Source organism: Symphalangus syndactylus, chromosome 2 (assembly GCF_028878055.3).
Source record: "Symphalangus syndactylus isolate Jambi chromosome 2, NHGRI_mSymSyn1-v2.1_pri, whole genome shotgun sequence".
Lineage (NCBI taxonomy): Eukaryota > Metazoa > Chordata > Mammalia > Primates > Hylobatidae > Symphalangus > Symphalangus syndactylus.
In genome coordinates, this window is record NC_072424.2 from 12,850,221 (window position 1) to 12,873,835 (window position 23,615).

At 43.7% G+C, this 23,615-nt stretch overlaps 1 protein-coding gene and 1 long non-coding RNA gene across 3 annotated transcripts in view; one reads left to right on the plus strand and one right to left on the minus strand.

The window, feature by feature from the left end:
* TEX36 (testis expressed 36) overlaps window positions 1–21,379 on the plus strand; it is a 99,800-nt gene extending 78,421 nt beyond the window's left edge. Inside the window, exon 4 of the mRNA XM_055246003.2 lies at window positions 21,027–21,379. Coding sequence (XP_055101978.1) covers window positions 21,027–21,152 — 126 coding nt within the window. The 3' untranslated portion in view covers window positions 21,153–21,379. The remainder of the gene's footprint in view (window positions 1–21,026) is intronic.
* LOC129464633 (uncharacterized) lies at window positions 19,513–23,512 on the minus strand. 2 transcript variants are annotated; one of them, XR_008651648.2, is made up of 3 exons: window positions 23,358–23,512; window positions 21,899–22,022; window positions 19,513–19,692 (listed from the first exon to the last, which is right to left on the minus strand). It is a non-coding gene; the product is annotated as an uncharacterized lncRNA (long non-coding RNA). The 2 variants fall into 2 exon arrangements; XR_010119247.1 differs by having other exon boundaries at window positions 21,899–22,105.
* Between the last annotated feature and the right edge of the window lie 103 nt (window positions 23,513–23,615).

Genomic DNA, 23,615 nt, shown 5'->3' on the forward strand with positions numbered 1-23,615 from the left:
TAAACAAGAGGGAAATAATAACTTCAACAATAGCCACCCAAGTGAGCCAGAGTCACAAAGTGTTTGGGATCCCTACAGAAACTAAAAGATAACACTTATCATATGCCCTTGAGTTGTTTTTTGGAAATCCAGGCCCCCCACCAAATGGAAAATGCCAACCGTTGTCATGTGGATCTAGATAAGGGGGAACTAAGGACTAAACCCTGACTGCCATTCTTTCTTCTAAATTTCTTCCTGTGGGGCCTGGAGCAAGTCCTCCAGGCCAGAGCTGAAGGCTCCTTTACTCTGATCCTCAGTTTTTAGGCAAAGCCTTGCTTTCTTGACCTACTGCAAATCAAAGAACCTCGAATCCACCTATGACCTTTAGGTGCCCACTTCAAGATATCCTGCCTTTTTGGGCCAAACCAACATAAAACCTGCATGTATTGATTTACGGCTTTCCCCATAACTTCCCCTTTCCTGAAATGTACCCCTACCATTAGAAACTCTTGCTTGTAAGCTATTGGGCAGTTTGGGTATTAAGCATTATTTGCAAGGTTCTCTTTGCTCAGCACCTTGTAATAAATGCCTCACTTTCTCTTGCTGCAAATGCCCATATGAGTGTTTCTTTTCTGTGCACTGGGTGAGCAGACCCAAGTATGGCTTGGTAACAGTGGTTGGGCTTTGGAGGAACCTCAATGGATGGGACAAAGAATGGACTTCACATGGTGGACACAAGTAGAGTTCGATGTGAAGTCCAAGCCTCAGGTGCAAACATGCACCTGAAGTGGATACAGAAGACAGATGGACTACAACATTGGGTAGTGTAAGCACTTTGCAGTTCTAAGTGATGGTGAAGTCAACAGTCACTCCTCTAAAATTGCATGTGTTCACCTGCAGGGCTCAGCCAAGTTTGGGTCACTCTTCTTGGGGCAGGCAGTTCATAGGTGCCAGCTATTCTAGCAATGTTGCAAAGGGCATCTCATGTCATCCCATAATGGCTTTCTGAAGTAGGTAATATTTTTAACCCATTTTACAGCTGAGGCAAGTTAACAGGAGAGATTACAAATTTGCACAACTGCTTTTTAAGTCCATATTCCCAGCCAGGAATTTCTGAATCCAGGGTCCCATATCTGTTATATTGAGCTGTGCTTGAAACAGCACTCCATAAAGAATGGCTGGCTTGATCCTTGCCAGTGGGACTGTAGGGCCTATCTGCTGATTTCTCATGCAGGTGGCTGAATGCTCTCTCAGCATCTACTGAGATGATTTCCTTTTCTTTAATCTGTTAATGTGGTAAATTGCTATGTTAATTTCCAATTGCAGCTGTAACAAATTGCCACAAATGTAACGGCTTAAAACAACAATAAGATAATAAACAACACATATTTATTATCTTATAGTTCTGTAGGTCAAAAGTCTTAAAATCAAGGTATCAACCAGGCTGTGTTTCTTCTGGAGGCTCTAGGAGAGAATCCATTTTCTCATCTTTTCCAGCCTCTATGTGCCACTGATATTCCTTAATTCATGGTCCCTTCCTCCATTTTCAAAGCCAACAGTTTTGCTTTATCTTTGAATCTCTTTCTCTCCCTCCCTCTTCCTCCTCTTCCCTTTCCTTCTAACCCCCTCACCTCTGTTTCTAGCCTTACATCTCCTTCTCTGACTCTGACCTTCTTCTCTCCTCTTATAAGGATCTTTGTGGTTTTATGGGCCCATCCTGATAATCCAGGATAACATCCAGTTGTCAACATATTTAACAATCACATTGGCAAAGTCCCTTTTGCTGTATAAGGCAACATATTCACAGACATGTTGAGGGGCCTTTGTTCAGCCCACCACAGTTACATCAGCACATTTCTCATGTTAAACCATCCTTGCATTCCTGAGGTTAAATACTTACCGAGTCATGTTGCTGCTTTATTAGTATTTTAAAATAATTTCTGGATTCAGATTGCTAATATCTTCATCAGATTCCTGACACCTGACTTTATAAGTGAGATTTATTTCTTTGTCTAACAAACACTTTGGAGTATGAGCAATGTGTCAGGCATGGTTCCAGGACTTTGGGATTCATCAGGGAATAAAATAGAAAAAATCCCTGCCTTGTAGGGTTTACATTCTAGACAGGGAGACAATAACTAGGGAGACAAAAAACATTTACTAGGCAGAGAAGTAAACAGGGGAAGGAGGTGGAGAGTGACTGCCATCTTAGGCAAAGTGGTCAGGGCAGGATGCTCTGAGGAGGGGGCATTTGAGCAGAGGCTCAAGAAAGGTGGGAGTGAGCCATGTGAGTATCAGCAGAACAGCCAGTGCAAAGGCCCTGAGGCAGGAGTACGCAGCCTGCTTCGGGAGCTGGAAGGGGGGCATACAGTCAGCAGTAGAGGGCAGAACGGAGAGGTGGTTGGGGAGGAGCACAGAGGGAAGGCAGGACATATTGCGCAGGAGGGGCAGCTGAGCAGGTCAGTGATGTATCTGACTTATACTTTAAATAGATCCCCTGGGCCCCAAAGAGGAGAAAAACTAAGTGGGCAAGAATGTCAACAGAGAGATTAGCTAGGCAGATGTTGTGAAGATTGGCCAAGGATTTTCCTTTTTCTGAATGTTCTTGTCTGATTTTGATATCAATGTGATGCTAGCTTCAGACAAGTTGGGAACTTTTCACTTATTAATATTTATTTAGTTTGGCATGGGGGGGTGATTTTTATGAGGGAGGCACAACCTATTTATTATTTGCAGGCCTGGTAAAGCTCACCTGTCAAGATGACTGGGTCAGGGCCTTCAGTGTGAGAAAACCCTTTGATTTGGATTCCATTTATTTAAGAGATCCATTCTGATTTCCTAAATTCACCATTTGTAATGTGTATTTCTATAAAATTATTCATTTTCACTTAAATTTTCAAACCCTGTGACATAAAGAATACTGTTTTACATCAAAGCATTCTTCTAATTTTTAAAATCTTAATTGTGACTATAGTTATATTACCCCTTTATATGCCTAATAGTTTTTATTGCGACTTCTCTTTTTCTCCTTCTAGATCTTCTTCAATCAATCTTGCCAGATGTTTGTCTATTTAAGTTTACAAAACAAATGTTGGTTCTGTAGATTCTGTCTATTCTTTTATTCTGTTTATTTCTTGCTAGTTTTATACTTTTCTTCATTCAGCTTTCTTTGCAATTATGCTGCTATTCTTTTTCTAACTTGTGCAGACAGTTTTTATCAATTTTAACCTTTTTTTCCCCAAACATATGTTGTGACTTTCCCTCTAAGTAATAGTTTCGCAGAAACATAGATTTTGATATTTTGAACTTTGTCATTCACTCTTTAATATTTCAAAAATGTCAGCACAATTTCTTCTTTGATCCGTATTTATGTAGAATTGTGTGTTTAAATTTCTAAAAATGTAGGTTTGAGAGCTCTTTTGAAGGAAACATTTATGAATATACCTGATTAATTTCTGAGAGAGATGTGCTAAACTCTACTGTGGGCTTCTCAATCCCATCTGATCTTTCAGCAGCTTCCCCTATCTTGAAGCTGTGTTGCTGAGTATATGAGAGCTCAAGCATACAGTTTTCATCAGTATAAAAGATCCCAGTTGTCTCTTTTAATGATTTTCACTATGAATTCAGTTTTTTTCTGGTATTAATTTTACTACATCTGCTCTGTTTTTGTTTTCACTTAGCTGGGACATTTAAAAAATACTTTTACTTTCAACCTTTGCTTATTTAAATATATATCTAGCAAATCATCCATTGCTCTACTTATTCGAGAAGACAGTTGGCTACTATACTGTAGAAACCAGAAGTTTAAAATTTAAGTTCTTCTGGGCTAAAGTAAGGTGTGGTCCCTCTTCCCCAAAATATAATCCAGATGGCAGCTGGGTCCTTCTACCTCTTGGGAGAGAGGTTGCTTGTGACTCTAGCCTCAGACAGCTCCTTACAGCTCCAGAGAGACCAGTGTGCTTGCCAGTCTCCTGTGCTACTCCGTGTTCCTCTGCCAAAACATCCCTTGTGTCACCTCCACTAGGAAGACTCACATCTGTTCTTTTCTCTTTTAAAATTCAGGTGAAATTTACATAACATAAAATCAACCATTTTTAAGTGTATAATCCAGTGACCTTAAGTACATTCACATTATTGTGCAATCGTCACCACCATCCATCTCCAGAAACTTTCTATCATCCTCAACAGAAACTCTGTGCCTATCAAACACGAATTCCCTGTTCTCTCTTCCCCTCCTCCCCAGGTAAACTCTCTTCTACTTTATGTCTTTATGAATTTGCCTATTTGTAGTGGAAGCATACAAGAGTTGCCTTTTTGCATATCTGTTCATTTTTAAAATTGTATTTTGTTTCCTCATCGAACATTTAATAGGAGCTAACCTCACATGCCTCTGTAAAGGATAATGCCTTACACTGTGTGATGCTTTGCACCTTCCACGAATTTTCTAATGTATTAGCCTGTTTGAATTTCATAACAATCCTTTAAGGCAAGCACCAAAGACTTATTACCCTAACGGGACTCTGAGGTCTAGAGAAGCTACTCATGTTGTCTAAAGTCACATAGCAAGTGGCAGAAGCAGGATGAGAAGCCCAGGTCTACAAATTCCATTATTCTTTCCAGAGTATGGCAACTTCTCAGGAGTTGGGGATGATTTCTTTCCTCTTGAATCTTGTGATGTTATCATATAATTAGAAATATACATTTGGTTTTTGCCCCTGGTTCCTGGCACACAGCTCCTAAAACCCTTGGAATCCCCACAGTGGCAAGCATCATGCTAATGAGATGACTGGTGGCTGGGGCCCTTGGGCAGCCCCAGGATGGGGGATGGTTGCCAGAAGAATCAACTCTGTGATTGGAAGATTGGAACTTTTAGCCCCACCTCCCACCCTCAGTGGAGCAGGGAGAGGATGAAGGTTGATTTCATCACCAGCGGCCAGTGATGTAATCCATTGCGCCTACATAATGAAACCTTCATAAAAACCCAAATGGGCAGGGTTTGGAGAGCTTCCAGGTTGCTGAACCCATGGAGGTTCCTGGAGGGTGTTGCCCCTGAGAGGTCATGGAAGCTCTGTGCCCCTTCCTCCACACCTCACCCTATGCATCTCTTCCATCTAGCTGTTGTTCTGTATCCTTTCTAGCATCCTTTATAAGAAATGAGTGAGCTTAAGGGTTCCCTGAAGTCTGTGAGCTGTTCTAACAAAGTAATCAAATGTGAGGAAGGGGGGTTGTGGGACTCCTGACTTATAGCCAGGTGGTTGGAAGTACGGGTCACAACCTGGGGCTTGGGACTGGCCTCTCGTATGGGAGTGCTGTAGGACTGAGCCCTCGTGCTGAGGGATCTGATGCCATCTCTAGATGGATAGTGTCAAAACTGAATGAAATGACAGGATTTTTTATTCAGTTGGTGTCTGCTAGAGAATTGCTGGATGTGCAGGGAGGAAACCCAGCATATCTGGTGTCAGAAGCATTGTGTTGAGTGACTGTGTAAGAAAGTAGGAAAAACACTGCCTTCTTCTCTATCTTCTACAGAAATCTAAACATAAAATTCAAGTAGCTACACTCTATACAAGCAAAGAAAAAAATATGTTGTGTTTGTGAGCATGTAGTTAGAGAGGAGTCATTACACGGAGGTCAGAACCCACGGGAAGCTCATCAAAGAGAGACTGTGGCTGGTGGCCCTGGTGGCCTAATGCACGTCTGGCTTCATGGGGATGGTCTCCACTTGCCACCCCCAGCCTCGCTTTCCTCATGCCTGCTGTCTTTACCGAAGGTTTTCTCCCAGTGGGAGGGTTTAGGATGCACAAGATACACTCTTCCAAAAAAGTTGGGCATTTCTCCAGGAGCCAGAAAAATAAACCAGTGCTCAAACAGACTGGAAGACAATTTTGTTTTTCCAAGCTCTGAAATAATCAAGATCTCACTGTGTACATGTTTGCAAACAAGCAGGAACAATAAGCACATTCAACATGCAGAGTTTTATTTGCAGTTCTATTGTGCAGGACAATCATTTGTTAGGACTTGATTACGACTGTCACTCTGTGAAAATATTGTTGAGCCTGGGCCCTACTCAGAAATGAACGCCCACAGATTTGTGAAACGGAAAGCCCTGTCTTTCCTGTTGGACACTAATGATTCTCATACAAGCAGGGAAGGTCAGTTTCAACAAAGAAAAGTTGACAAGAGCAGAGTAAACAAGTTGGTCATGAACGCATCTGCTAATTGATCCTCTGAGTCTGAGGGATATTTCCCTTTAATGCGGCAGCTTCATGAACATGCATGTGTATTACAGCTACACTTTCAAGGCTAAGACTAAGATTTGCTAAAATACAGGAACACTAATTTCCTATTGATTCAAGTAAATTCAGTGTAGAGAGAACCACGGCAGATACGAGGATATTGATCAGTGCGGTTTCCCAGCGTGTGTACACACAGATAGTGAAGCTGAGACAGTTCTAGAGTACTACAGGACACTCCAGGAGGATAGTGTGTGGATCCTGCCAGCTGTTGGCTTCCCACTGCGGGAAGATCTTTAAGACAAATCCACTCAGCCTGGGGGCCCTCACTTCTGGGCCTTGGTGGCTCCCAGTTACTAAAGGCAGAGCCAAATGGCAAGGGTTTTGGGGGATTTGGGGACTACATCGAATTTAAACTTCCACCATCCACCAACTGATCTTCCCTCCTGTTGATAGTTGAGAAGAGAGTCCAGTAATTAAAATAACATAGATGACATCAAACGCTCATTGAGTGCTTCCCAGGTAGGCCAGGCACTATTTTAAATGTTTTACCTTTAGTAACTCACTTTTTCATTCTCAAATTCCAAATGAAATGGATTTCTGTCATTATCATCTAAGACACAGAGAAAGATAATCACTTGTGCATGGCCTCACAGCTGGGTAGAAGGGAGGGAGCTCAGATCCACCCTCATCACTGGGCTGTGCTGTTACCAGGTATAGTACAGTGCAGGCCGGGCCTGTCGTGAGACAATTCACCTTTGGGCCACATGTGGGGAAAAAAATATATCCCATGAACTTTACTCATGTGAACACAACCGAAGAGGAACATTTAAACTGTGCAGCAGAACAACTTTTGGAGCCCTTTTATAACTCCTGATTGCATAATATGTATATATATATCAATATATAGAATCTCTCTATTGTGTCATGATGTTTGTGTAAACCACACCCATCCAAAAGATCAACACAAAGTAAATCACATTTCTTCATCAGACAATATTATTCTCATTATAGCTAACTTCAATATAGTGCTTTTTTCCAATGCGTTTTCATAAGCATCATCTTATCTGAGCACTGAGCAGCACTCACTAAGTCAGTACATTATTGACATGGACTTCCATTGGATGGGACTGGTTTTCAGGAAACACTTTTAGCCTAGTAATAATAGTAATAACAATATCTGCTGCAGTTTGAGCTGTTACCCTATAATGTTGTGCTAAAGGCTTTTGTAAAATTTTATTAATCTTTACAAAATATTGCCACCATGAAGATAGTACTATTATTAGCTGCCCCCCACCTTTTTTTAAAATAAAAGAGAAGGAGGGCCAGGCATGGTGGTTCACATCTGTAATCCCAGCACTTTGGGAGGCCGAGGCGGGAGGATCACCTGGGCCAGGAATTTGAGATCATCCTGGGCAACACAGTGAAACCTTGTCTCTACAAAAAAATTTTTTTAAAAACATTAGCTAGGTGTGGTGCCACGCACCTGTAGTCCTAGCTACAGGATAAAGTGGGAGAATTGCTTGAGCCCAGGAGGTGGAGACTGCAGTGATCCGAGATGGTGTCACTGCACTCCAGCCTGTGCGACAGAGCAAGATCCTGTCTCAAATTAAAACAAAAAAAGTGAGAGAGAGAATGAGGCTGAGAGACATTAACAGACTTGTCCAAGGCCGTATAATGCTAATAAGTGGATTTCCTGCAGACACCTTGCAGACAGGTGATTGTAGTTGTGAAAAAGGAGACCCGCAACTTAATTATGCAGATTTGGAAAAGCAAAATGACGCTCAAAGATGAAGACTGCGCAAGAACAATCTAACCAATTGTAATACCGAGACTTTACAAACCACATCACTTCAAAAGATGAGCGTACAGTGAATCATATTTCTTCATCAGACAATATTATTCTGATAATAGCTCAATGTCATACAGTGAATTCTGACCAAATGAAAGTTATACTGTAACTTTTCATGTGACTATACATAAGAGATGCAGAAATCATAAATACAATACTAGATAATTGAGTCTTGCACTATCCCAGAAATGCAAAGATAGTTTAGGATTAGGAAATCTATTAACATAATTTATCATATTATAAGACAAAGAAATAATATATGATTCTTTCAATCTATTCTGGAAATATTTTAATAAAACTCAATACCTAATACTAATCAAATTTACAAAACACTAATGGTATCTCAGTAAACTGGGAATAGAAAGACACTCCTTTAAAACAGTAAAGAGTACCCATCTCAGTGTATCAACCAATATCACACTTGTTACTGAAACGCTAGGAGCCTTTCCCTTAAAGTCAGGTATAAGACAAGGGTGGCCACTATCACCCCTATTTTTCAATGCTTTTCTGGAAATTCGATGTAAAAATACAAACACAGAAAAAAGGTAAGAATGTTAGAAAGAAGATACAGGTGGTAATTATTTGCAGGTGTTTTAACTCTTCATCTGAAAAAATCCAAGAGGGTCAACAGAAAAACTATTAGAATGAAAAGGAGAAGCCAGTGAGTTTGCTGTTTTAAACAAATCTATACAATAAACAATCTCATGAAAATAGGCAAAGAACATAAATGGGTAGTTCTCAGAAAAAAGAAATAGAGATGGTTTTTAAACGTATGGGAAGATGCTGAAAATCTTTCTGATATTGTTTGATGTTTTCCTCTCCATATCTCATGTTGAAAGGTACCCCTCAATGTTGGAAGTGAGGCTGAATGGGAGGTGTTTCAATCATGGGGCAGACCCCTCATGAATGGCTTAGTGCCAGCCCTTGGTGATGAGGGACCTCTTGTTCAGTGAGTTCCCGTGAGATTTGGTTGTTGGGTGCCGTGGCTCACGCCTGTAATCCCAGAACTTTGGGAGGCCGAGGCGTGTGGGTCACTTGAGGTCAGGAGTTTGAGACCATCCTGGCCAACATGGTGAAACCCCATCTCTACTAAAAATACAAAAAGTTAGCCGGGCGTGGTGGCATGTGCCTGTAGTCCCAGCTACTTGGGAGGCTGAGGCAGGAGAATCGCTTGAACCCGGGAGGCAGAGGTTTCAGTGAGCCGAGATTGGGCCACAGCACTCCAGCATGGGTGACAGATCAAGATTCCATCTTAAAACAAAACAAAACAAAACAAAAAAAACAAGAGCCTGGGGCCTCCCGCTTCTCTCCCTCTTTCTCCCACTTGCACCACATGCTGCATTGCTTCCCCTTTCACCTCTCACCATGAGTGGAAGCTTCCTGAGGTCTTCACTAGAAGCAGATACCAGCACTCTGCTTCCTGTAGAGCCTGCACAACTGTGAGCCAATTCAATCTCTTGACTTTATAAATTACCTAGCCTCGGGTATTTCTTTAAAGCAATGCAAAAATGGACTAAGGCATATTCACAGTAAGTGAAATCAAATGACAACTACACTGAAATACTTTTAACCAATCACACTTGCAAAGATAGAGAAAGTCAATACCACTCTGAGATGAGGGTGAGGGACTCTTTCGGATATAATCCTTTTGGAATGTAAATTGGTACAACCTCTATGGAGAGCTCCATCCAAATTACAAATATCTGTACCCTTTGACTCATTAATCCATCATCTAAGAGTTTATCCTAGAGATACACTCACATGTGCATGAAGTGATATATTTACAAAGTTACTGCTGTGTTTTTGAAATAGCAAAAGATTAGAAACATTCTAAATGCCATTCACCAGTGGAATGATTAAATAGATTATGGTATCCATACTAAGATGGAGAATCTAGCTAAAAAACAACAAAAAAGGAATCCTTAACGGCTAATATGGGATGGTCTCCAAGATACATTGCAAAATGAACAAAAGCAAGGCACAGAAGAACTATTATTTGTTATAGTTATAACAAGAAGGATACATGTGTGTATATGTGTGTGTCTGCTTCATGTGTATAAAGTGTCTCCTTTTTTTTTTTGAGACAGAGCTTCGCCCTTGTAGCACAGGCTGCTGTGATCTCGGCTTACTGCAACCTCTACCTCCCGGTTCAAGCAATTCTCTTGCCTCAGCCTCCCGAGTAGCTGGGATGACAGGTGCATGCCACCATGCCTGGCTAATTTTTGTATTTTTAGTAGAGATGTGGGTTCACCACATTGGCCTGGCTGGTCTCAAACTCCTGACTTCAGGTGCTCTGCCTACCTTGGCCTCCAAAGTGTTGGGATTACAGGCGTGAGCCGCTCGGCTGGCCTGTATAAAGTGTCTCTAAGGTAAGAAACTGATAGCATTGATTGTTTCCAGGAGTGAGAATATTGGTGGGAGGCTTTTTACTCTACAATTTTTTTAAACTTTAAAAATTTCAACTGTGTAAATTTAATAACCTTTAAAAATTAAATAAAAACATGATAATACAAAACATAAAACCCTTTTTTTCCCAGATGGGGTCTCGGTAAGCTGCCCAGGCTGGCCCCGAACTCCTGAGCTTAAGCCACTCACCTGCCTGAGCCTCTGAGTAGCTGGGACTACAGGAGCACACCACCACACCCAGTGTATTTGTTCTTGTACTGCTGTAAAGAAATACCTGAAACTGGGTAATTTATAAAGAAAAGAGGTTTAATTGGCTCACAGTTCTGTGAGCTGTATAGGCTTGTGCTTCTGGGGAGGCCTCAGGAAACTTACAATTGTGGTGGAAGGCAAAGAAGAAGTAGGCCCATCTACATGGCAGGTGCAGGAGAATAGAGAAAGGAGGGAGACACTACACACTTTTAAACAAGCGGATCTTAAGAGGACTCTATCACAAAACAGCACTAGGGGGATGGTGCTAGCCCATTAGAAACCACCTTTCCAATCACCTCCCACCAGGCCCCACCTCCAACACTGGGGATTACAATTCAACATGAGATTTGTGTGGCAACACAAATCCAAACCATATAGCCTGGCAAACCTTTTTTTTTTTTTTTTTTTAACAGGGTCTCACTTTGGTGCCCAGACTGGAGTGCAGTGGTGCAACCTCTGCCTCCTGGATTCAAGCAATCCTCCCCCCTCAGCATCCTGAGTAGCTGGGACTACAAGTGTATGACACCATGCCTGGCTAATTTTTTTTTTTTTTTTTTTTTTTGTATTTTTAGTAGAGACGGGGTTTCACAATGTTGTCCAGGCTGGTCTCGAACTCCCGGGCTCAAGCGATCTGCCCACCTTGACCTCTCACACTGCTGAAATTACAGGCCTAAGCCACCCTGGCAACCCATTAAGGAATATATTATTGGAATAAGATCCTATTCACAAGATTCAAAAAGATAAAATAAAATACTAAGGTATAAATATAACAAGAAATGTACAAGACCTGAAAACTACAAGATATATAAAGATATATAATAGTGTCTATCTGGGTTGTTCATTACCTTTGACCCAATGATTTTACTTCTAGGCACTTACACTAAAGAAATAGCATAGATGAGAGTAAGGGTTAACTTATAAAAATGTCTATCCCAACCTTATTTATAAAGATAATACATTGGAAACCAACTAAGTATACAATAATAGGACTGAAACATTTGACTGACTAAATTATGCTATCTACATGTGTATAGGATACAAACTTGTGTGCTTTGTCAGATGCCCCAGACGGCCTCTGTCTCACTGTCATTTGAGCTCTGTGTCCCACCTGCACACGGTTGCCTTCTATTACTGAACTTAGATAAAATACCACAAGTCAGGGCTTCTGTGCAAACCCAAAGGACTGGACCACACAACTCAGTCCTATGGGACAGTTAGCTCCTGCAGGGCAGGGAGGTTTCCAAACCCTCCTAGGGTTCCGTGCTAGGTCTGAAAGTAAAACTGACAAAGACAGCTTAACAGCAGAAACGAATCCAAATCATTAAATGAAAGTTTTATGCGACATGGGAGCCTTCCCAAGGAAATGAAGTCCCAAAAGCCTGGGGAAAATGATGGATTTTGATGCGAAGTCTGATGAAAGAAGTGGATAGTTGTGGAGAAACATGACTGTACACAAAAGGGGTAACAAACTGGGTGAGTTGTATGGGGGAACCCAGAAAGCCCTGTTTGTTCGGATTCTTTTCTCTGTCTCTGTAAGAGTTTCCTTCCCTTCTACACATAGGGCAGGACACCTGTCCCATGAGGGCTTTCAGGGGGAAAGAGAGATCAGAGTGACCTTCCCACATTTTATGGCTAGCTTTGGGGTAGAGTTCTAGTTTCTTTGATCCACCTTGGGGGAGAGGATTTTTGTTTTCTATGACAGGCCTTAGGGGAGAAAGGGGAGAAGGTTGAAGAGACCTTGCTTCTGAGGCCTCCCCAAGCTTCTTCAGTTCAAAGGACTCAACACACCAACGTGCCATACTTTGGGGTATTGTCTTCTAAGCCCAAGACACTCCCTCTGGAGGTGACTCTTGACCTGCTGGAAGTGGGAGGCAGGAGGGAATTGGGCAGGTACATCCTCTCCACTTTCTCCCTCTGGGAACTCGTCTATGGTATAGCTCCTCCTCGCAGCCCCTCGGGACACACCTTAAGCCAGGGGATGACTGACCTGCTATGTCTTTGTGCAGTTTGTCATGAGATCTCAGTCAACACAGTGACTCATCACACAGCATTTGTGTTTTTTCCTGGTACTTTTCTTTCATTTCTTCTCAAGGTCTCTTCCCAGAGCTTGCACCTCCCAAATAAAGTATCAGCAGGTTAATCCTTGCCTAAGGTTGTATTTTCTAATGGACCCATGTTGAGACATTCATCTGAGCTATTGTTTAAAATGATGTTGAAGACTATCTATGACATGAAGAAACATTTGCACTGGGTCCATGAAACAGCAGATGTTCAAAATGTTAATATGTGTATTAGTCCTCTCAGGCTGCTGTAACAAAATACTACAGGATGGATGAAGTATGTGACAGAAATGTCTTTTCTCACATTTCTGCCCATTGGAAGTCACAGTTGGTTTCTGGTGAGGTCTCTCACCTTGGCTTGTAGACAGCTATCTTCTTGCCGCATTCTTACAGAGGCTTTCCTCTGCATATTCAAGGAGAAGGAGAGAGAGAGAGAGAGAAATCTCTGGTGTCTCTGCCTCTTCTTACAAGTACACTACTCCCATTGGATTAGAGCCCCACACTTATGATGTCATTTAACTTTAATTAGCCCCCTAAAGGTTCTGTCTCCAAATATAGTCATCTTGTGGGTAAGGGCTTCAACAGATGAACTGGAGGTAGGAGAAGCATTTCAGATCAATGTTTTTATCCTTGTAAAACACGTAAAGAAAAACTTTGGAAGAAAAATACCAGCATATTAATGGCTGTTAAAATCAGGGGTAGCATTATGAGGATTTTTTATACTCTTATTTCTGAATTATCTACATTTATTAAAAACCCATTTGTATCAGTGATCTGTTGCTGCATTACAGGCCACCCCAAAACTTAGTGGGTTCAAATAACATCCATTTTATTTGTGGACAGTTTTGTGTGTCAGCAGCTTTGGCTGGGCTCTGCTGGGCAGTGATTCTGCTGGTCTTGCCTGGAGTCTTTCAGGTGGCCCCTAGTCTAGTAGATTTCCTGGGGTTGTTGGGTCCAAGATAGACTCATAACATGGCAGGCATGCCTCTCTCTCGAGGTGGTCTTTCATGTCCACAGTGCCAGCTGGGACTTTTTTTGCATAGTGGCAGCAGCTCGAAGAGGACAGGAGTGGAAGCTTTGAAGTCTCTGAGGCCTGCTGTAAGCTCCCACAGTGTCACTCCCTCCACAACCTGTTGTTCAAAGCAAGTCACAGGCCTGACAGATTTGGGGGGTGGGTGGGGAGAGATATCTTTTCTGCTTCTCTGGATGGGAGAAGCGGTAAAGTCACAGGATGAAAAGGCTGGAGTACATGGCTGGGAAGAATGAGCAGACTCTTTGCAAATGATCTACCGTACTGTTTTAAAGTCTATGTATCTATATTGAGACAATAATAATGGCTAACGTTTATATAATTATTTTGTGCCAGACTCAAGATTCTATTTGGACTTGAAGGAAAACATTTTAAAAGTATTACATAAGTACTACAGCTGATATTTTTAACCAAAATAGATGAGCTCTTTGCTAGAGTCTGAGTGTGTCCTCTACAATTCACATGCTAAAATTCAATTGCCAGTATGATACTATGGAGAAGTTCTGCCTTTAGGAGGTGATTAAGTCGTGAAGACTCTGCCCTCATGAATGAGATTAATACCTTACAAAAGAGGATCCATCCAGCATTCAAAACAAAAAGAACCTTTGGTTCTTCCACTCTTTCTGCTATGCAAAAACACAGCATTCATTCCCTCTGGAGGAGGACACAGCAGGAGGCTCCATCTTGAAAACACAGACCATGCCCTTACCAGACATTGAACCTGCAGGCACCTTAATTTTGGACTTCCAGCCTCCAGAACTGTGAGAAATAAATCTCTGTTGTTTATAAGTTACCCAGTCTCGGAGATTTTGTTATAGTAGAACTACTGAACTGAGACACTCTTCCTCTCCGCCCATTCAAATTAGTGAAATTTACAACGTATGTATCACGGAAAGTAAACTTCAATTTAGTTCCTGGCTGCTGGACAGATTTTCAGATTTGTGCTAGTGATTAGAAGAATAAATTTCCCACAATTCTGCAATTAAAATCCTAGCAGTTTTGCATTTCTGATTGTGTGGTAGGATAGGACCACCTCCCAGTTTGTTAATATTATTAGATTAGCAAGAAGATGTCCAACATGACTCAGTGTTGTTCTTGAGAAATAATTAGCTACCTAAGTGGAATAGATCTCCATGGAATACAACTATATCTCTTTTATAACATTTAAATTTGGAGGCTTAATTATCTAGTGAAAAATTGTCACTTTAGCACTTTAGTCCATTTGGCTATATATTGACATTATTAAAATGCTTTCCTGGTCTTTATGCAAATTGCCTTTTTTAAAAAACCAATTTATCTCCTAGCAACCCAAAGTGAAATAAGCACTGAAAAATACCACTTCAAGAAGACTTTGGGCCCTTAATCCATGTAAATTCCTGAGGTTTATTTATTGATTGTCTGAATGAACAAATCACAAATTGGTGCCTTTAGGTGTATGCCACTGAATCACTCTCTAAACTAAACTTTCAAGCAGCTAAGTAAGCCGTCAAGTTCACTCAAATAAATGATAAAATCCAGTGCACTTGGCCACCATTTTGGATCTGTAGGCATGCACGCAGCAGAATGGAGGAACCAAACTCAAAGTTAGGTATGTGCATTTGAAAGACATGACCATGCTCTTGAGACTGGGGAAATTGTCTCTTTTTAGGGATGCACCCTGGCCCTGTGGAGCTGGCAGCCACCTCACCTTCCAGAGCCTGAACTTCCTCCTTTGTGAAACGTGCAGAAAATTTGCAGTCTAGAATTTGAGGTTAAGAAGATACAGTTAAATTATGGGAGTGAAAGTGCTTTACAGCTAGACATCACTGAGGTGAAAGTCATGGTTCTTCTTAGCGATGATGCAGCAGTTAGGATACAGGCTGCCAGCCCTCCCTGAGGGCACCATTCCACCCCACCCCTGTGGGATGCTGCTGGCCATCTCTCTGAGCATGTTCCTTGGCTTTCTCACTCCCTTGGCCTTGCCATGGGAAGGCACTCAGATTCGCTTCCTCCAGCTGGCTGAGTTGGGAAAACCACCCCGTCCCCGAGGTCTGGTGAGAGCCCCTGCCTACCCCTGAAGACCATGCATCACTGTGGCCTTGTATGAGTGGAGCTCAGCCTCCTCCTCTCACTGCTGCCTCTGTGGCTGAAGCCAAACTCTGCTCAACTGCAGGCTCCTTTGGGTGGGAGGACAGACAGTTACCTACCTTCTACAGGGATATGCCCAGTTCATGGCGTCTGGGCCTCAATTATTTCCATGGGTTGGGAGGTGTGAGCTCAGATAAGGTTGAGAGACTACCACCCTACATCCCCCAGTGACCACTTCTCTCAAAATCCCAGGGTTGAGTGACTTACACACCTTCTCTGTTTCATGATTCTTTGTTTGAGAATGATAGGATTTAATTCAATCACAAGACCTTAGGGGGGAAAAAGGCAGAGACTGAACTGGCTTTAGGGAAGACCCACAGACAGGCCATTCCTGATTAGTTTGGGTTCCCTAAAAGCTGACTCCAAGACAAGTAGGTGAGTGCAGGTAGTTTACTTAAAAGGTGTTTCCAGAAAGTCCTTGTAAGGACGTGGGGGAAAAGTGGGACAGGAAATTGAGAATACCCAGGAGGATATGCCTGAGTGGGGAGTTATCCAGGAGGATGTGCCCAAGGGGCGAGTTGCCCAGGAGGATGTGCCCAAGGGGCGAGTTGCCCAGGAAGATGTGCCTGGGAGGATGAGTTACCCAGGAAGATGTGCCTGAGTGGTGAGTTATGCTAGGGGCAACAGGGCCTTTCCGGCAGGGACCCTCTGAGAAGCCATCACATCAGCCTCAGAATCTTCTCGGTACTAGAACGGGAGGCTGGGAGTGTTTGTCAATCAACTCCCTTCCCCGACTGAGGGTTGTTCCTGGGAACCTAAATCTCCCTGTTTGGGGTGTGCCTGGTTGCATCAGAGCCAGAACAAGGTGGAGAAAGGCCTCAGGCAGAGGGGAAACTTGTGGGGACTTGAGATGGGAGGGAAGCTGTCCCTTGGCTGCTGCTGCTAGAGAACTCAAGTGGACCAGGGCTATGGAGTGGGCACCAACACCTTCTGCTCTGAATGCAAACGTCCTTGGGACTCCTTTGTCTGTGTCTGCTGGTTTTTTCACTCTCTCTGATAGCAAGTGGGCTTTCTTCAGGGTGCTCCATCTCAGGCCACTCTGGGCTGAGTTCTTTAGACATGATAGAGGACTCTTCCCTTCCAGCTCCAGGCAGGAAAGTCCCAGGGAAGGACTCTAATGGGCCTGGTTGGGTCATGTGACCATCCCTATGCCAATCATGGTAGTCAGGGTGATGGAAGATTATGACTGGGCCAGAATGGGTCATTTCCCTACCCATGGTCAAAGGGATGGGACCTGTAACTGGAAGTGGGAGGCTAAGGCCAGTAGAAGCTTGCACCCTTTCTGGTCATTGGACTTTGACCAGGACCAACCAGCCCACCTAGAGGGCTTCAGTAATGTGGGCCCTTGGTGACAAGGGTTTGGGGTCTGATCCCTTCCCTCTCAGAAGCTTCTGGGACCTAAGTTTATGTTTTCTCTTTTCTTCCCTCCAGCAGTCTTCAAGCTCAAAGATTTCTTTCCTCTCCTTTACCCCTCCAGGCACTGGGACAGGCAGGAAGCCACTTAAATCTCATAGGCCTGTCTAGCTGGGTGTATTTTATGGTATTCTGGGAAAACTCTCCTCTTGCATTTATCAGGCATGAACAAAACTGGAGAAAAGCTTTTGACAAAGGGTACTACCACAAAAGAGCAAATGGAGAGTTTTTAAATATTTTTCACACCTTAGGGCACTTGACATTTTAGTTAGAGTTGTGCTTTTGCTTTCCTGTACTAGAAATAAGACTTTCACTTGTCTGACTTTAATGAATGTTAAAGGGATCCTTTCATGGCTTAAAGACAAGTCCAATGTGCAAGAAACTAGTGGTAAAAACCAAGCAACCATTGGTTGGAGAGAAGCTGATACTCCAAAATATCCTCTTCCATGTCTAATAATATAGACCATGCCTTTTCAGAATTGCATGTTCATTCAATCCTTTATTCAACTAATATTTATTAAGTACCCAACAGGTACTTTCTAAATCATGTTGACCAAGATCTAACAACATTCTTGTTTTCAAGAAGCTTACTTCAAATTGGGGAGACTGTATTAGTCCATTTTCACATTGTGCTGAAGTACTACCTGAGACTAGGTAATTTATAAAGAAAGGAGGTTTAATTTCCTCACAGTTCCACAGGCTGTACAGGAAGCATGGCTGGGGAGGCCTCAGGAAACTTACAATCATGGTGGAAGGTGAAGGGGAAGCAGGCATGTCTTACATGGCCAGAGAAGGAGGAAAAGAACAAAAGGGAAGGTGCCACACACTTTTAAACAACCAGGTCTCATGAGAATTCACTCACTATCATGAGAACAGCAAGGAGGAAATCCACCCCCATGATCCAATCACCTCCCATCATGACCCTCCTCGAACAATGGGAATTACAATTCGACATGAAATTTGGGCAGGGACACCAATCCAAACCAAATCAGAGCAAGAAGATGGGAATGCAGGAATGAGAAAGCAAGTGACATGATTTGGCTGTGTCCCCACCCAAAATCTCATCTTGAATTGTAATCCAAATTGTAATCCCCACGTGTTGGGTGAGGGGCTTCATGGGAGGTGATTAGACCATGGAGGCAGTTCCACCATGCTGTTCTCATGATAGTCAGTGAATTCTCATGAGACCTGGTGGTTTTATAAGGGGCTTTGCCCCCCTTCCCACTGCATTTTTCCTTCCTGCTGCCTTGTGAAGAAGGACGTGTTTGCTTCCTCTTTCACCATGATTGTAAGTTTCCTGAGGCCTTCCCAGCCATAAGGAACTGTGAATCAAGCCTCTTTTCTTTATAAAGTACCCAGTCTCAGGCAGTTATTTATAGCAGTGTGAGAACGGACTAATACAGCAAGCTTCTTTCCAAGAATGAGTGTGCCAGAAATGAAGTAAAGCAGAAGCTATTCAGGGAAGCCTCACCAACGAAGGCATTTTTGAGTCAATATCTGAAAAATCAGGAGTCCTTTGTGTAATGAGTTGGGGAGGAAACAGAGGCATGAGCATGTGCCAAGGCCCTGAGGCAGAAACCTGTTTGGGGGCTTCAAGAACTAGGAAGGAGGCATGGGCGACCAGGGCATGGCATGTGGGGAAAGGTAGAGGTGGGTCAGAAAGGGAGTCCATCAGCAGGGCTGCAAATGAGGGTTTTGGTGTCAGGGCAACAAGAAGCCACTGAGGGCTGTGAGCAGGGGATTGGCACAGGAGGGTTTGGTTTTTGAAAGATTGCTCTCACTCCTGTGGGGATAATGGCTGAAGGGACCACAGTAGTCTAGGCATGAGATGGGGTGATCTGGCCATGGGTGTAGCAGAGGAGATTCTAGAGGTAGAGCCACAGAATGTTTACGTACTGGACAGACAGGATGGAAAATGAGAGGAGGAGGGATGACAAGGTACCCCACCTTCCCTTGGCTCTGTTCTTCAGGGACAGCAGAGCCCGCTTAAAGCTGGGTAAGCCCATAGTCAAATGAACTCTTTTCTGAGTCATTGAAAATACCTGGGTCCTGTCCACGTTATCTTGGGAAAAAAGAAAATTCAAGTCAAAGAATGACAGAAAATTCAGTTCTGTTAACTGACGACAATTTAATTCCAGTGGAAATGTCATTCCTGTGCCAGCAAACAAGCTCTACTCAATCACTATCCTCGTGTGACCCAGGGATTTATTTTCATCATCGATAGTAGTCAAGTTGAGCTAAACCAGAATTCCATTTTGATGTGAATTTCAATTAAGCAGCTCAAGCCTGTGGGTTTGGATCCACGTATTATCAGCAGCTCTCAGAACAGCATCCTCTCCTCACCTGTAGCAGAAAGTGCTTTTAGAAAACCTGTTATCGCCCACGACCCACAGTAAATCCATAGGTTCTCTGGGAAATTACTCTTTCCCTGCAGTGGGCTGTGGCAGGAGAGCACCCCCCTCCACTAGCATTCAAGGCTGTCCAGTGGACTCAGTTATTTAAAAAATGGGGAAAAATAAATTTAATGATTAATGACTATAATGCTGATAAATATAGCCATTTCAAGGCATGCTCTCATAGAATATGACATTTGTTTATTTCAGCAGCCCTGTGAGGGTCACCAAGACCTGCCCTTTTTAATCTTTCTTTCTCCTCTCTTTGCTCACATTCCCCTGGAAACCAAAAAAAGTCAGTACTCCTTCCAGTTATTTGTGCAATCTACAAACTTTTTCTGCCAAAGAGCTGAGTAGGAAAGGAAGTGAATTGTGCAGGGAACAGAGTCAAAGGAAATAACATGAGAAAATCCTTCTGTTATAATTTTAAGTAAAAAGAGCAGGATGCAAAATTGTCTATACAATATGGCAGGACTATATTAAACACGTACATGTGCCTGGAGAAAAAAGACTTGGAGGAAATACTCTATCGTGTTAATTACAGTTGTTTGGAGATGACAGGATTATGGGTGATGTTTTCACGCCACATTTTAAATTATTTTTTATGATTTAAAATAATGAATACTTATATTCAATTTTTTTTGTGTGTGTTCTTTTTTTGAGACAGAGTCTCACTCTGTACCCCAGGCTGGAGTGCACTGGTGCAATCTCAGCTCAATGCAACCTCTGCCTCCCAGGCTAAAGTGATGCTCACACCTCAAGCCTTCTGAGCAGCTGGGATTACAAGCGTGCGCCACCATGCCTGGCTAATTTTTTGTATTTGTAGTAGAGACAGGGTTTCACCATGTTTCCCAGGCTGGTCTCCAACTCCTGGGCTCAAGCAATCCTCCTGCCTCCACTGCCCAAATTGCTGGAATTACAGGCTTGAGCCACTGCACCCAGCCTGATATTTACTGTTTTGTCCATGCAGAAGAGCACCTGAGACCTCCTGGAAAACCTCCTGCCTGGTTTCAACCCTGTGCTTCTGCTGAGGGCTGCCCCTCGTTGTACCCCATCCTTCCAGTTGGAGAGATAGACCCAACTGAGCCAGTAACGACATCCCATTCCCTTGCCCCAGTTCATGGATGGGCCTAGGGCTCAGGCTAAGTCTCACTAAATCCTTCTCTGGGGTGTTTTTAAAGCTTGGGCGGGGAGAATAAGGCCCCCTTTCCTCTCTGATTGCTGAACTACAAGGATTTAAGCACACAACTACTCATGGTTATACGTCCTTCCTCTTCCTCACAGGAAAGAATGACAGCAACGGACCCACAAGGAGAACCAGACAGGAGACAAGAGTTCTATGAGCCGGTGAGGACCCAGTCCATTCCTCATCCAGGCCTGAGAACTAATGCACCCCTCCTCGCAGTGTGAGCTCTTTGGTAGCAAGTTTCTGTCACCCATTCCCCAGAGTCCTGACTAATAGAATGTGTATTAGTTGGGAAGAAAAGGACCTTTTGTCTTAGCCTAGCTGGTTAGTCACCGCCAGGATTTATTCAGTATTCTTGGAAAAATAAATTTCCAGCTATGGAGAAATCCTCTTATTCTGCTTGCCTGTGTGGTCGCAGGTATTAATAGGGCTGTCTCCCTGGCAGGAAGAATGATCTGTCTAATGGTCTTTTTTGTTTGCCCTCTTATGCCAGTGAGATGATGTTTGTCCTGTTGTTTCACTCTCAGAGTAAATGTACAAACCCTAAAAGTCAGATAGGACCACTCTGCCCCTGACAGAGCATCTTTTGGAGTTGTTTGAGAGCATCTCAAAAGGAGTACCCTCATCAGTAATCCCAAAGAGTAACTGCCCCGATGGATGTGAAGTTTACTCAATGTCGTGCAAACAGAAACTGTCCGGTGTAGACGCTGTGAGTCCTCTACAGAAAAACACACAGCTCTTTACACATGCAGGGCCCATCCCATGCAGCGAGAGCATGTCTGAACTTTGCATTGTCCTGACTGTCCTTCAGGCAGAGTGATCCAGGAGTCAGGGGAGCAGGAAGGACCCAGAGGGACTCAAGAACTGGGGGCACAGTGTGGCTGGCCCAGGGAGGAGGTGGGCAGGCCCCAGCTCCATGAAAGATGGGTGTGCCATGGCTCCTCCACAGTTACCACGTGGAGGTACTCACGTGGTCATCCAAGACTCAGGGACTGTCTCTTAGTATTGTGGCTCTGAAAGATAGGTCCAGGCTGGGGCTGGAGCTACAGAGAGGAGGAGCTGCTCACGTTGAAGGCTGGGGTGCAGGGCTGGCTCTGATGTAGCAGTGGATTAACAGGTTGAGGCAGGAAAATTGAGGCACCAGTCTGTCCATTCATGCACCCATCCATTTATCCATCTAGCCACCCACAAAAATATTCTGAGCATCATAAGCCAGGCACCATGTCAGGCACTGGCAGTACAACACCGAATTAGACGGGTAGCCCCTGACTTCAAGGAACTTGCAGTCTGGTCACGAACAAAGACGAGGAAGTGGCAAGTGTGGGATAGGAAAATAGAGTCTCTAGCGGGTTGCCGCCCATTGAAGGAGTTAGGTGGGAATGGCTCTGAGCCAAGTCCTGATGGGGAGTAGGAGGTAAGGGAGGAGATGGCAAAGGCAGTGAGAGGTGGGGGAAGCACGAAAGGCAGCCTTGGTTGAAGAAACAGCATGTTCAAAGGCCTAGAGGCCAGACGTGGAAGAAAGGGGCTTCAGGATGGCTGGGGCATAGAGTGTGGGCAGAGGAGTCTCGAAAGATGAGAGAATGGGTTGGGGAGGTGGGCAGGCCTCATGTTTAAAGATTTGTAAGCTAGGTTTAAGAGGGCTTTTTTGTTTTGTTTTGTTTTTGTTTTTTTTTACACAAGATCTCACTCAGTTGCCAGGCTGGAGTGCGGTGGCGCCATCAGAGCTTACTGCAGCCTTGAACTTCTGGGCTTAACCAATCCTCTCACATAGTTAGGACTACTAGCATGCACCACCATGCCTGGCTAATTTTTTTAAAAAGTTTTGAGATGAGATCTCATTGTGTTGCTCAGGGTGGTCTTGAACTTCTGAGCTCAAGCAATCCTCTTGCCTCCACCTCCCAAAGTGCTGGGATTTCAGGGGGGAGCCACTGTGCTCGGCCCGAGTGTGGTCTTTCTGGTGAGAGCAGTGGAGCGACATGAAAGGTTTTTCAGCAGAGAATTGTCAGGTCTGGGTTTAAGAACAACCCTGGCTGCTATACACAGGGAGAAATGGAGGAAGGGAGACTGCAGGGTGGGAGAAACTTGCCTGTTCCCGCTCCTCCCTTTCGGCCCACCATCACCTTCGCCCCTATCCAATTCTAGAGCCGAGTTCTCGGTGTGGGAGAAATCCTCCCTACAGAGAAGCAGAGGTCATATCGGTGCTGTTCCCTGTTCTGCGTCCCCAGCTGGGCACTACGCCTGGCACTAGGAGGTGGGCAATAAACATCCGTTCCCCGATGAATGGCCACCCGAACCAATCTGTAGGAATCCCTGTTTTGCCTTAAATCTCAGCATTGTCCATTCTTAGCTATGGGGCCTTAGTCTCGCTACCAAGTCCTTCCATGTCTCCGTTTCCTCACCTGTACAGTGGTGGGAATTATTTTACTTACCTCATATGTTTGTTGGGAGGATTGAATTACATAAAACACGTAAGGCCCATGCCCGGCACCTGGTAAGTGTTAACATTCTTGGGCTGTGGAGGTTCCTTTGCCAGGTGACAGAAGTGGAAGCCCACTCCTCTCAGTCAGGGCCAGCACAGCCAGGGTTGGGAAGGTGTGGGAGGTGGAATAATGGCCCCTTGAAGATGTCACAACCTAGTCCCTAGAGCCTGTGAATATGCTATGACACAGGACAATGAAGTTTGCAGA